We start from the raw sequence: 13108 nt of genomic DNA on the forward strand, positions 1-13108 counted from the left end.
TGCACAACAACTTTTGGGGTCTAATTTCTCCTGTTATCCTTGGGAAAATAAAAATTTTGTGGCGAAAAGATAATTTTTGTGGAAAAAATATGATTTTTTGATTTTCACGGCTCTACGTTATAAACTTCTGTGAAGCATTTGGAGGTTCAAAGTGCTCACTACACATCTATATAAGTTCCTTGAGTGGTCTAGTTTCCAAAATTGTGTCACTTGTGGGGGGTTTCCACTGTTTAGGCACATCAGGGGCACTCCAAACGCGACATGGCATCCAATCTCAATTCCAGCTAATTCAGCATTGAAAAAGTCAAGCGGCGCTCCTACCCTTCCAAGCTCTGCTGTGCGCCCAAACAGTGGTTTACCCCTACATATAGGGTATCGGCGTATTCAGGAGAAATAGCACAAAAAATTTTGTGGTTCATTTTCTCTTGTTACACTTGTGAAAATAAAAAAATTGGTTCTGAAGTAAAATGTTTGTGAAAAAAAGTTAAATGTTCATTTTTTTCCTTCCTGTGAAGCACTTAAAGGGTTAATTAACATTTTGAATGTGGTTTTGAGCACCTTGAGGGGTGCAGTTTTTAGAATGGTGTCACTTTTGGGTATTTTCTGTGACACTGACCTCCCAAACAAATGTGAGGTGGTCCCTAAAAAAAATGGTTTTGTAAATTTAGTTGGAAAAATGAGAAATCGCTGGTCAACTTTTAACCCTTATAACTTCCTGACGAAAAAAAAATATGTTTCAACAATTGTGCTGATGTAAAGTAGACATATGTGAAATGTTATTTCTTAACTATTTTATGCGATATGACCCTGATTTAAGGGCATAAAAATGAAAAGTTTGAAAATTGCAAAATTTTCGAAATTTTCGTCAAATTTCCATTTTTTTTTAACAAATAAACGCAAGTCATATCAAAGAAATTTTACCACTATCAGAAAGGACAATATGTCACAAGAAAACCTCATAAAGTGACACTGGTCAGAATTGAAAAAATTGTCCCGGTCACAAAGGCAAAAACAGGCTCTGGCGCGAAAGGGTTAAAGTCTGCAGTGACTCTATGTGACTGCGGACTTCTGAATCCTCATAAATTCTTAGGTGCTGGCAGTGGGAGTTGGTGATCATGTGCAGTGGCATACTTGAACAGCATGGGCCCCAAAGCAAATGCTTTAATGGGTTCTCCAATTATTGCAAGTCTTTAATAGCATTGGTCTTTTTATACTGTATATGCCATAGGGACTTTTTGGGCCCGATAGGCTCTAAGGTTACTGTATATAGACTTTATCCTCAACCCCTAATGATCAGTATGGTGGTATTATCAATATTATAAATGCTGGTAATATTTGGTTATGGTTTGTTGGTATTCGTCTGTAATATTGCAATATTATTATTTTGATATAATTATTTAATCTTATATAGCAATATTGTTGGTATTATTAGAAATATTGGTCTTGTAGTACATCTTGATTTCCTTTAGGCGGAAAAATATTAGCAATATGTCCCCATCAGGTGCTTGGGGAGCTGAGGACAGCATGATCCTGTGTGATTTCAAATGCCAGGGCTGAATTTCAGTCCCGTTCCATCCTTGTTAGATGCTAAGGGCAACAAAGACAATTTTTCTTTTAGACAGTTTTGATACATTCTCCCCAATATGCATTCACTTTTATGAGCTGCACCTCGGCTAGGTAGGAAACAATATGATAGGACATTTTAAACATTAAAGTGAACCTGTCACCAGAAAAAAAACAATTAACCTGCAGACTAAATCAGCGCCGACACCGCACCCGTGACTAAAAGTCGAACGCTGCAGGGGTAATAAAGTTAATTTTCTCCCTGCTGCGTTCAGGTAAGTGCAGGTGCCAGGCAGATTAGTAACGCTATTAACCTGCAGATTAACCCTATATATGCAGATGAATAGCGTTTTTTTCTGGTGACAGGTTCCCTTTAAGTGGTGTTTGATTCATTTTAGAGGACAAAGCTGTTTTGCTTCATATTAGAGATGATTTGTTTGCTCTTGAATGGGAGATAAAATGTTATCTAGTAAAATCTGGTTAATCTTAGAATAATGTAAGATAATCACATGTTGTCTGTTGCAAGAAAATAAAAGGAAAAGAAAGAAGTTAGAAGAAGCCAGCAGACAAGATGAAGCTGTTCTTACTTTTGTGCTGTGTTGCAGCCAGCCTCAGCGTTCCTCATGGCCGACGATTTGACAAGTACTGTTCTTTTCTATGCATAGTGAAACTTTCATTGAATGGCTGATGTGCTGAGCTTTTAATATGGACAGTATTACATTTTTTATGTTTCTTATTGAAATTTATATTCACCCTTTTGCAGTGAGAAACTATTTCATGTTACTCCTGGAAATGATGATGAGGTGGAATTCATTAAATATTTGGGCAGCATAATGGAGGTGAGTAGTTTAATATTATTATTATTACTATTATTATTATTATTTATTTATATAGCACCAATAATTCTATGCTGCTGTACATGAGAAGGTGTTACATACAAATAACAGATATCGCTTACAGTAATCAAACTAACAATGACAGACTGATACAGAGGGGAGAGAGGACCCTGCCTTTGCTGGCTTACATTCTACAGGATGTTGGGGAAGGAGACAGTAGGTTGGGGCTTTCAGCAGCTCAGGTGTTGGTGAGGCGGTAGCTCTGGTAGTGGTGAGGAGGCAGCGGAGTCATTGCAGGCTATAAGCTTTCCTGAAGAGGTTGATTTTCAAGTTCCGTCTGAAGGGTCTGAATGTGGTTGATAGTTGGACGTGTTGGGGCAAAGAATTCCAGAGGATGGGGGATATTCAGGAGAAGTCTTGGAGGAGATTAAATGAGGAGCGAATAAGTGTGGAGGAGAGAAGAAGGTCTTGGGAGGAACGGAGATTACGTGAAGGAAAATATCGTGCGATTATTAGAAATTTGAACTGGATACACTGAGGGAATGGGAACCAGTGAAGCGATTTGCAGAGGGGAGAAGTGGAGGAGTAGCGAGGAGAAGGATGATTTAGTCAGGCAGCAGAGTTAAGTATGGACTGGAGAGGTGCGAGAGTGTTAGCAGGGAGGCCACAGAAAAGGATGTGTAGTAGTCGAGGCTTACACAAGCATTTTAGTAGATTGAGGGTTGAGGAAAAGATGGATTCTGGAAATATTTTTGAGCTGGAGGTGACATGAGATGGAAAGAGCTTGGATGTGCGGTTTGAAAGACAGGGCCGAGTCATGAGTTACTCCGAGGCAGCGGATTTCCGGTACGGGGGAAAGCATGATGTCATTTATTGTGATAGATAGGTCAGGTAAGGAAGATCTGTGAGATGGAGGAAAGATGATGAGTTCAGATTTGTCCACATTGAGTTTGAGGAAGTGAGAAGAGAAGGAGGATAAGGCAGACAGACACTCTGGGATTCTGGACAGCAGAGATGTGGCATCTGGACCAGAGAGGTAGATTTGAATGTCATCAGCATAAAGGTGGTACTGGAATCCATGGGACTTTGAGTTGTCCCAGGCCAAGCGTATAGATTGAGAAGAGTAGGGGTCCCAGAACATAGCCTCAGGGGACTCCAAAAGAGAAAGGGTAGGATGAGGAGGTAGTGTGGGAGTGGGAGACATTGAATGTGCAGTTGGAAATGTATGAGGATATCTGGTTATATATATGTTCATGTATATATACAGTTATGCTCAAAAGTTTACATACCCCAGAATTTTTGCTTTCTTGGCCTTTTTTCAGAGAATATGAATTATAACACCAAAATTTTTTCTCCACTCGTAGTTAATGGTTGGGTGAAGCCATTTATTGTCAAACTACTGTGTTTTCTCTTTTTAAATCTTAATGACAATCCAAAATATCCAAATGACCCTGATCAAAAGTTTACATACCCCATTTCTTAGTACCGTGTACTGCCCTCTCTAACATCAATGACGGCTTGAAGTCTTTTGTGATAGTTGTGGATGAGATTATTTATTTTCTCAGATGGTAAAGCTGCCCACTCTTCTTGGCATAAAACCTCCAGTTCCTGTAAATTCCTGGGCTGTCTAGCATGAATTGTGCGCTTCAGATCTCCCCAGAGTGGCTCAATGATACTGAGGTCAAGAGACTGAGATGGCCACTCCAGAACCTTCACTTTGTTCTGCTGCAGCCACAGCAAGGCGCGGGAGCGCCACTCGGTCACGCTACAAGTCCAGGTCCACACGTCATACCGTGCTATACAAGCACTCTATTGGCATGTTATCTCAACAAACTAGCATTATTTGGATCACGTGTAATCCCTATTGTGCACCATGGTGCCTTATCTCCCATATACATCTAGGACTAAGCGACATATGAGTAAGACCCCGGCGGGGTCAAAACATCAGTGTCTGTAGTCGCTTGGTCTTACTATAAATTATCTCTCCCTTATTAAAACCCTAATAAATTTTACTATTTGTGCAAGATATTCCACTTGAGTGTGCAGTGAATTTTCTATTATACTGGTCTAGGGCCTTTATGGTCCATTACACCAGAACCTCACTTTAATATTCACAGTGTGCAGGCTAATCCTAGATTTCAGAGAAAACAAAAAGCAAAAAACACAAATATCCTGAACTAAAAAGTAAAAAATATACTGCAAATAATGCATAAAGGTAATAATAATAATAAGGGTATTTAGTAAACATAATTTTGATCAAAATAATGTACAAGCCATCCCGCCACGTCACGGCAACCCTTGTGGGACAGTACCTACTCTAGTATTTAAAACCTTTTCACTTGCCAAGTGGCGTGAATGTGAATAAGGGTCGAGCGGCTGAACAACTAGTAACAGCTTAGGCCAGACTGGATGGCTTTCCCAGCTCAGAAAGAGGGCGGTCACACCCATATATGCACTGAATGCACAATGAAATGAATAAAAAACAAATCTGAACTGAGAAAAGTAAGTTAATGTGTATGCACAATGTAAGTGCATATTAACACATGACCATTAACCAGAGAAAACAAAAAGCAAAAAACACAAATATCCTGAACTAAAAAGTAAAAAATATACTGCAAATAATGCATAAAGGTAATAATAATAATAAGGGTATTTAGTAAACATAATTTTGATCAAAATAATGTACAAGTCATCCCGCCACGTCACGGCAACCCTTGTGGGACAGTACCTACTCTAGTATTTAAAACCTTTTCACTTGCCAAGTGGCGTGAATGTGAATAAGGGTCGAGCGGCTGAACCACTAGTAACAGCTTAGGCCAGACTGGATGGCTTTCCCAGCTCAGAAAGAGGGCGGTCACACCCATATATGCACTGAATGCACAATGAAATGAATAAAAAACAAATCTGAACTGAGAAAAGTAAGTTAATGTGTATGCACAATGTAAGTGCATATTAACACATGACCATTAACCAGAGAAAACAAAAAGCAAAAAACACAAATATCCTGAACTAAAAAGTAAAAAATATACTGCAAATAATGCATAAAGGTAATAATAATAATAAGGGTATTTAGTAAACATAATTTTGATCAAAATAATGTACAAGCCATCCCGCCACGTCACGCCACGTCTAGATTTCAGTAGCCAATGGAAGGTCGACTTGGCCTTGTGTTTTGGATTGTTATCATGGTGGAACGTCCAAGTACGGCCCACGCGCAGCTTCCGGGCTGGTGATTGCAAATTTGCTTCCAGTATTTGTTGTTAACTTGCTGCTTTCATCTTTCCTTTAACTTTGACCAAGGTTCCTGTGCCTTCGTAGCTCACACATCCTCAAAACATCAGCGATCCACATCCGCACTTTACAGTAGGAATGGTGTTTTCTTCATCATAGACCTTGTTGACCTCTCTCCAAATGTAACATTTATGATTGTGACCAATAGCTTCAATTTTGGACTCATCACTCCAAACTACCTTGTTTCAGAAGTTTTGAAACTTGTCTCTGTGCTGTTTTGCATATTATAGGCGAGATACTTTGTGGTATTTGCACAGTGATGGCTTTCTTCTGGTGACTTGACCATTCAGCCCATTTTTCTTCAAGTGCCTCCTTATTGTGTATCTTGACACAGCCACATCGCTAGTTTTCAGAGAGTCCAGTATTTCAGCTGATGTTATTTGTGGGTTTTTCTTTGCATCTCGAACAATTTTCCTGGCAGTTGTGGATGAAATTTTTGTTGGTCTATCTGACTGCAGTCTTGATTTTACAGACCCCCTGATTTTCCATTTTCCACTGGCATTATCAATTCCTGGGACGCCTTTTTGTATCATTTTCCTGTTTTATACAGTTCAACTACCTTTTCCCGTAGATCCATTGACAACTCTTTTGCTTTCCCCATGACTCACAATCCAGAAACCTTAGTGGCTGGATGAAAGATGCAACAGTCTGTCTGGATCCCAGAAACTCATTCAGCATTTATGTACACACTGATTACAAGAAAACAGGTCACAGGTGAGGATGTTACCTTTAGTAGCCATTCAAACCCATTTGTGTCGACTTCTGTGCATGCTATCAGGCCAAAATCACTAAACTTTTGATAAGGGTCATTTGGATGTTTTGGGTTGTCAATATGATTTAAAAACAGAAAACACTGTCGTTTGACAATAAATGGCTTCACCCAACCACTAACCATGAGTGGAGAAGAAGTTTTGGTGTTATCATTCACATCATATGAAAAAATGCCAAGAAAGCAAAAATTCTGACGAAGTATGTAAACTTTTGAGCACAACTGTATATACTCCAATTCTGAGAGCTGAGAGCAGCTCCTCATGTGCACGCATTGCAGGACATTAGGTATCCATGGTTATGACCACTAGCAACTAGCTAACTAATTGTAACCATATCAGTGGTCTTGACCATGGATACCTAAGGTCCTGCAATGCCTGCACATGAGGAAAGGGACATAGCGAATCAAAAAAACAATACTACATTTCTAATAGGAGGTATTTGCTAATATTATTGTTATTATGTCTACTACATTTTGGGATAAGATCTTGGATATGGGAACACCCCTTTAATACCAATGATTCTAGACCTAATTGCAGTCCTGGGATAACATCTGCTACTAGAGATGATCAAAGCTGCAAAATTTTGACTTTGCCAACTCGCACAGATCTAACTGGAAATTTCAGTTTGCAGCAAAGTTATTCTGCGCACACATCCCTCTGTCATCGCAGCCCTCTGTCAGGTCCTGGTACCTTTTCTTTTCTCCTTTCCCCATCATGTGCGTCCTCCTTGGCATCTTTGCAGTGCCATCCAAGGCCCAGTCAAGCCTGAAGCTGCCTTGTAGAGCGAAAAGGCTGATGAAAATGAGTATGGCATAGGAAGGGAAAAATGAGTGATGTTGAGGATAATATGATAAGCTGTAAGGACAGTGCAACAGGTGACCTTGACCATTTGCCTTGCCCTCTCTGGATCAGAAAAATAGTGGCCACATTGACGCACCCGAGGGGCCGTGGGATACTCGGTACCGAGCCCGTTAACTTCAATGGGAGATGTCACAATGGCGGTGACCCGGTACGTGGTCTCAGGCGGTCATGTAACAGGGGTAGAATTGGATGGGGATAAAGCTTATGTAGTGATTCATGACGCCAGTTGGAGTGTTCGACTGTAGTATAGTCAGCACTGCAGATGATCCCTGGGGGAGTAGATGATGATGGCAGTGCAGATGTTAAACCCTCTCCAACCAGGGCAGACCCTCAGAGATTGTGATGCAAGTAGAAGGCACGGAGTAATAAGGCAGGAGACAAGGAAAGTCACTTTATCATTTACTGTAGTTCAGGTGCAGTTCAGAGGAGATATTACAACTCTCACCAGGTTACAGTCTGCTCTGGAGAATTGGAGTTATCTTTCCCTGCTGTGACTCAGTGTAACTTCCTGCTATTCTAATCCCTTCTGGGACCAAGGCTTCCCGGAGTTTAGAACTTCCCAGTATTGCCTTTACTCACTGTATATTTCTCCTTTGGCAACTTGCAGCATGGATCCTGTGTGCGAGCAGCTCAAGTTCTCACTTGCACTATCCTTCACTGATCCTAGGTTCTTGCAGTATTTCTGAGGGAAAACACTTTGCTGCTGGTTGTATAATCCCACACAGTCTCTCAGCTTACCACCCTGCTCTGAAAGCATGGATGGTCTAGGGGCTGGTCCCTGATGCTTCTTTTAGCAGTACTCCTGGACAGAGCACATGTCTTAACATGGCTTCCCAGGAGCATTCTTCCTCCTTCTTTTTTGCTGAAACTGTATTAGAGTGGGCCGGACTGGGGGGTGGTCCCCTACTCACCGCGAACAGACGATAAAGACACGAGATGGTGGCAGATTTTAGGTACAACAGGTCCAAGTTTATTGGCCGTCTTCTTGACAACCTCAGCAATACACCGCAGTACTTCCACAGCTCTTCGTATTTAGGCCCGGGTACCTGCACTTCTCTTCTGTCGTAGTGACGTCTCTTTATGGCTCAACCACTGGGGCTGCCCTAGGCCTTCCCACTGCCAGCACTTCACCGGTCAGAGATCATCGTCAATTTGGTACCCCCCGGGGCCTCGTCTGTTCTGTTCTGCAGTTCTTCGTGTTGGGACCACCCCCTGACTTCCCTTCTCCTCAGTCCCCCTAGTTAGGTTCTCCAGACAGCACACACTCCGTCACAGACTCCTCTTCTCTTGAGCTCCTCCCGGGACTGGAACTCTCTGGAACCCTCCTGTCCTATTTATAACTTTGCCGCTTCCCTATAACTCCGCCCCCATGACCAACGGTTTCTCTAGCCATAAGCTGCTGTCAAGTCCTGAACTCACACTCTCCCCTGCCATCTTGTGGTCAACCCAAGATACTGCACTCAATCTACACTTTTCCCAGATGTTTCCCTAGTGTAATTACAAACATACGCCTACAGTGCACAAACCATCCCTTCTTCTTGCTGACAAGTCCGTCCGTCAGGTCATCTTCCCCACAAAACAACAACACGGCCCCTCCTCCTCCCAGTTATGGTATGTCTGCAAAGCTCTCAGCTTCAAACAAGTGAGGGAGTGAGGCAAATTGTGGTTGTGTGTTGTGGTCTCTAGCAGAGAAAGCATAACTCTCATTGCTCACAAAACACATACAAAACAGTACATATTTAACCCTTTTGTGGCGATAAAGACGCAAGGCGCCACAACATCTTACCATCATTTTGCTTAATTTGCATGTAGCAAATTGAAAAATATCTATACTATACAGAATGTATAAGGTTTTATCAGCAATAAATTTGTAGTGAAAGTTTTAAGTACATTACATATATAGTACATGACAAAATGTGTTAATGCAAGCAACTAATAGAAAGAACTGTAAGAGGGGACATACACATGGTAAGGTGAGGGTAGAGGGCTGGGAGGGAAAGAGGGAGGGGTGGAGAATTGAGTAGGGACTGAGGAGGAGACCAATTGATTCTTCTAGATGAAGGTAGTTCATAGAGAATTGGAGGCAAAGGTGGTATGGTTGGCCTATTCCACCTAGGGAAGCAACATTTTTTTCAAATCTATGTACTTTGTCTTTCAGTACAGCTGATAGTTTTTTGTTAATAATATGCCAAGTGTGACGCACTGAGAGGAATTATATGCGAGGGACAGTATGTATCCCCCAGGTTGTGCATAGAAGCATATTGAGCCCACTGGAGTGCATTGCAGTTACAGACATAGCTGTGGTTGCAGTGCAGGATAAAAGTAAGTTTGGACTTGGTCAAGCTATTTGGCCAAGGCAGATTTACGAAAACCCAGCATAGGCTTTTATTTTTGGAGTGAACTACAGGATGGCAGTGGAGTGGTTCACTCCCTCCAGCCGGGTCTTACAACTGGCCCATGGCTACAGATCCCATTTAAAAACCCTGCAGCAAAGGTATGGGTGTGTCAGTGTTTGTTTGCAAGCTGCAGAGCAGGTGGCTCTGCAACATCTGGCTTGTGTGAAGTCAACACAGAGCCAAGGGAAGTAAAATGGCTGGCGCCCCTCAGCGTGACATGGTGGTGCAGTCACCACGACAACAGGTTTTGGAGATGGACTTTTTGGATGCGCTGGCTGCGATCTGGAGGATACCGTTTGCTTTTCATTTGTGAGTTTTTGGACAATAAAGACATTTGCGTTGAACATTACTGGGTCACTGCCTCATTACTGCACAATGTGAACACGGCCGCACTACACAAGATAGATGTGTTTTGACTTCAGCTAGAGAGTAAAAAGTCCCAGATTTGAAGTGAATGCAATATGATAGGAATAGTAATATGTCTTCGATAGACAGGCAGAAACCATAATAAGGTGTCAAGAGTAAGTGGATGGCACTCTGGAGCTTCCAGGGAGAGCCAGAGATGTGGTTCAGAGAAGGCATGGTATAGAGTAAATTAGGCTAGTTGAGCTGCTTGATAATATTTGGTGAGATTGGGAACACCCAGATCTGCTTTAAAGCGATGGCGGTATAGGTATATGGAATAAATGGCGCTATAATAATAAATAATAATAATAGCGTGGTTTTGTTGATGGGGGAGACCACCCTTCCAAAGGAAAGTATTGATTAGACGTTGAACTATTTTAAGATAACGAGTTAGGAATGAAACTGAGGGAATTCTGAATAAATAGAGCAGTTTGGGGAGCAACGTCATTTTAAATGAATGTAACATAGTAACATAGTTTTAAAGGCTGAAGGAAGACTTTATGTCCATCTAGTTCAGCCTATTTTTAGTGCAGCTGTTCTGCATTGTTGAGCCTGGGGAAGGCTAAAAAACCCACAGAGTAGAAGCCAATTTTCTCCATAGGGAAAAAAATCCTTCCCCTAAGCTGGGTCAACCATCTACCTATAATATTCTGTTATTCGTAACCTTCTATACTGTTACTCACAAGAAAAGCATCCATTCCTTTCTTAAATTCATTCAGTGAGTTGGCCATCACCACTTCCTCAGGAAGAGAATTCCAGAGCCTCACTGCTCTTACCGTGAAGAACCCTCTTCTATGCTGGTGCAGAAATTGTCTTTCCTCCAAACAAAGAGAATCCCCCCTTGTTCTTGTCACAATCCTTGGTACAAACAGTTAATTGGAGAGATCTCTGTATTGCCCTCTGATATACTTGTACATATATATTAGGTCTCCCCTAAGTCTTCTCTTTTCTAGAGTAAATAGACCTAATTTTGATAAGCTTTCTGTGTATTGTAGTGAACCAACTCCATTTATCATTTTAGTAGCCCGCCTTTGAACCCTTTCAAGTTCAGTAATGTCTTTCTTGAGCACCAGCGTCCAAAATTGCACACAATAGTGTGGTCTGACTAAATGTTGAAATGTTAATTAAGGATGTGGCTCTATAGTTTGATTATAATGTATGGTCCAAGTTTGGCTTGGGTATCATACATATAGCTACTGTTAAAGGGAATCTATCACCACTTTTCTGGCCTACCAGCTAAAAATTAATTGAGTTAATTGAGTCACAGCTATGCATTCCACAACTAATTATGAAACCCCCTGACTCCCCATGTATCACCCATAAAAACCTTTTTTATTGCTTCCTCACAGTATGGTAATGTGTTCGGTCCGATCCGATGGGCGTTGCTTCGGTTCCCTCACTCCACCTCTCCTCATCTTACTGTACGCATTCCTTGAGGTGAATAACTTAGAGATTTTGTGCATGCGCAATCAAATGGGATCTCGCTTGTGCACAGTATGCTTTACCCAACTGCGAGCAAAGCCGAAAAGCAGTAGTGCGCATGGGCCGCACTGCTTTTCGGCTTTGCTCGCAGTTGGGCAAAATATACTGCGCACGCACGAGATCTCATTTGACTGCGCACGTGCGGAATCTTTAAGCGATCTGCGTTATTCACCTCAAGGAATGCGTACAGCAAGCCGAGGAGGGGTGGAGTGAGGGAATCGAATCGATCACATTACCATAGAGCGCGGGAGAAATAAAAAAGGTTTTTATGGGTGATACATGGGGAGTCAGGGGGTTTAATAAGTAGTTATGGAATTCATAGCTGACACTCAATTAACTGATATTTTTAGCCGGTAGACCAGAAAAGTGGTGACAGGTTCCCTTTAAGGCTGCTGCTCCTGTTTTTTGCCTATCTCTCAGAGAGTTGAAATAACTAGTGAGATAGGGGATAAGAGTAGGTGCAGGGCCCGGGTTTTTATTTAATTTTTATTGGAGGATAGCCATTTCTATTTCAGTAGGGAAAATAGCTCAGTTTAGGAGATTAAAAAAGCATTTATTGAGTGTGGGGTGTTAGGGGAAGGGCCATAGTATGCACACGTGGTCAAAATTGTTGGTACCCCTCGTTTAATGATAGAAAAACCCACAATGGTCACAGAAATAACTTGAAACTGACAAAAGTAATAATAAATAAAAAATCTATGAAAATGAACAAATGAAAGTCGGACATTGCTTTTCCACCATGCTTCCTCAGAATTAAAAAAAAAATAAAGCTCATGAAATAGGCCTGGACAGAAATGATAGTACCCCTGAAAATAATGTGACAAAAGGGACATGTTAAATCATAGTGTGTCCACTAATTAGCATCACAGGTGTCTACAATCTTGGAATCAGTGAGTGGGTCTGTAAATAGGGCTACAGATACTCACTGTGTTGTTTGAGAAATGGTGTGTATCACATTCAACATGGACCAGAGGAAACAAAGGAAAGAGTTGTCTCAGCAGATTAGAAAGAAAATTATAGACAAACATGTTAAAGGTAAAAGTTATAAGACCATCTCCAAGCAGCTTGATGTTCCTGTGACTACAGTTGCATACATTATTCAGAAATTTAAGATCCATGGGACTGTAGCCAGTTGTATGAGCCAAAGTGTACTTCATGGGAGACGACCAAGGAGAACACCATAGGTGAAAAAAATCATAAAAAAGCCAGACTGGAATTTGCCAAACTACACGTTGACAAGCCGCAAAGCTTCTGGGAGAATGTCCTATGGACAGATGAGACAAAAATTGATCTTTTTGGCAAGGCAAATCAGCTCTGTGTTCACAGACAAAAAAATGAAGCATATCAAGAAAAGAACACTGTCCCTACTGTGAAACATGGAGGAGGCTCTGTTATGTTCAGGGGCTGCTTTGCTGCATCTGGCACAGTATGTCTAGAATCTGGGCAGGGTACTGTTGTGAGTTCATTTTTCCCTTCAACATTGAGGTCTGATGAACTCCCTCCT

The 13108-nt window shown here is 41.5% G+C and overlaps 1 protein-coding gene across 1 annotated transcript in view; it reads left to right on the plus strand.

The window, feature by feature from the left end:
* The first annotated feature begins 2098 nt into the window (after nt 1-2098).
* Nucleotides 2099-13108, plus strand: part of LOC141095357 (mast cell carboxypeptidase A-like) — a 57293-nt gene continuing 46283 nt past the window's right edge. The window contains exons 1-2 of the mRNA XM_073581329.1: nt 2099-2205; nt 2327-2402. Coding sequence (XP_073437430.1) covers nt 2135-2205; nt 2327-2402 — 147 coding nt within the window. The 5' untranslated portion in view covers nt 2099-2134. The remainder of the gene's footprint in view (nt 2206-2326; nt 2403-13108) is intronic.

This window comes from Dendrobates tinctorius, unplaced genomic scaffold, assembly GCF_039654945.1.
Source record: "Dendrobates tinctorius isolate UK_male_01 unplaced genomic scaffold, ASM3965494v1 ptg000069l, whole genome shotgun sequence".
Classification (NCBI taxonomy): domain Eukaryota; kingdom Metazoa; phylum Chordata; class Amphibia; order Anura; family Dendrobatidae; genus Dendrobates; species Dendrobates tinctorius.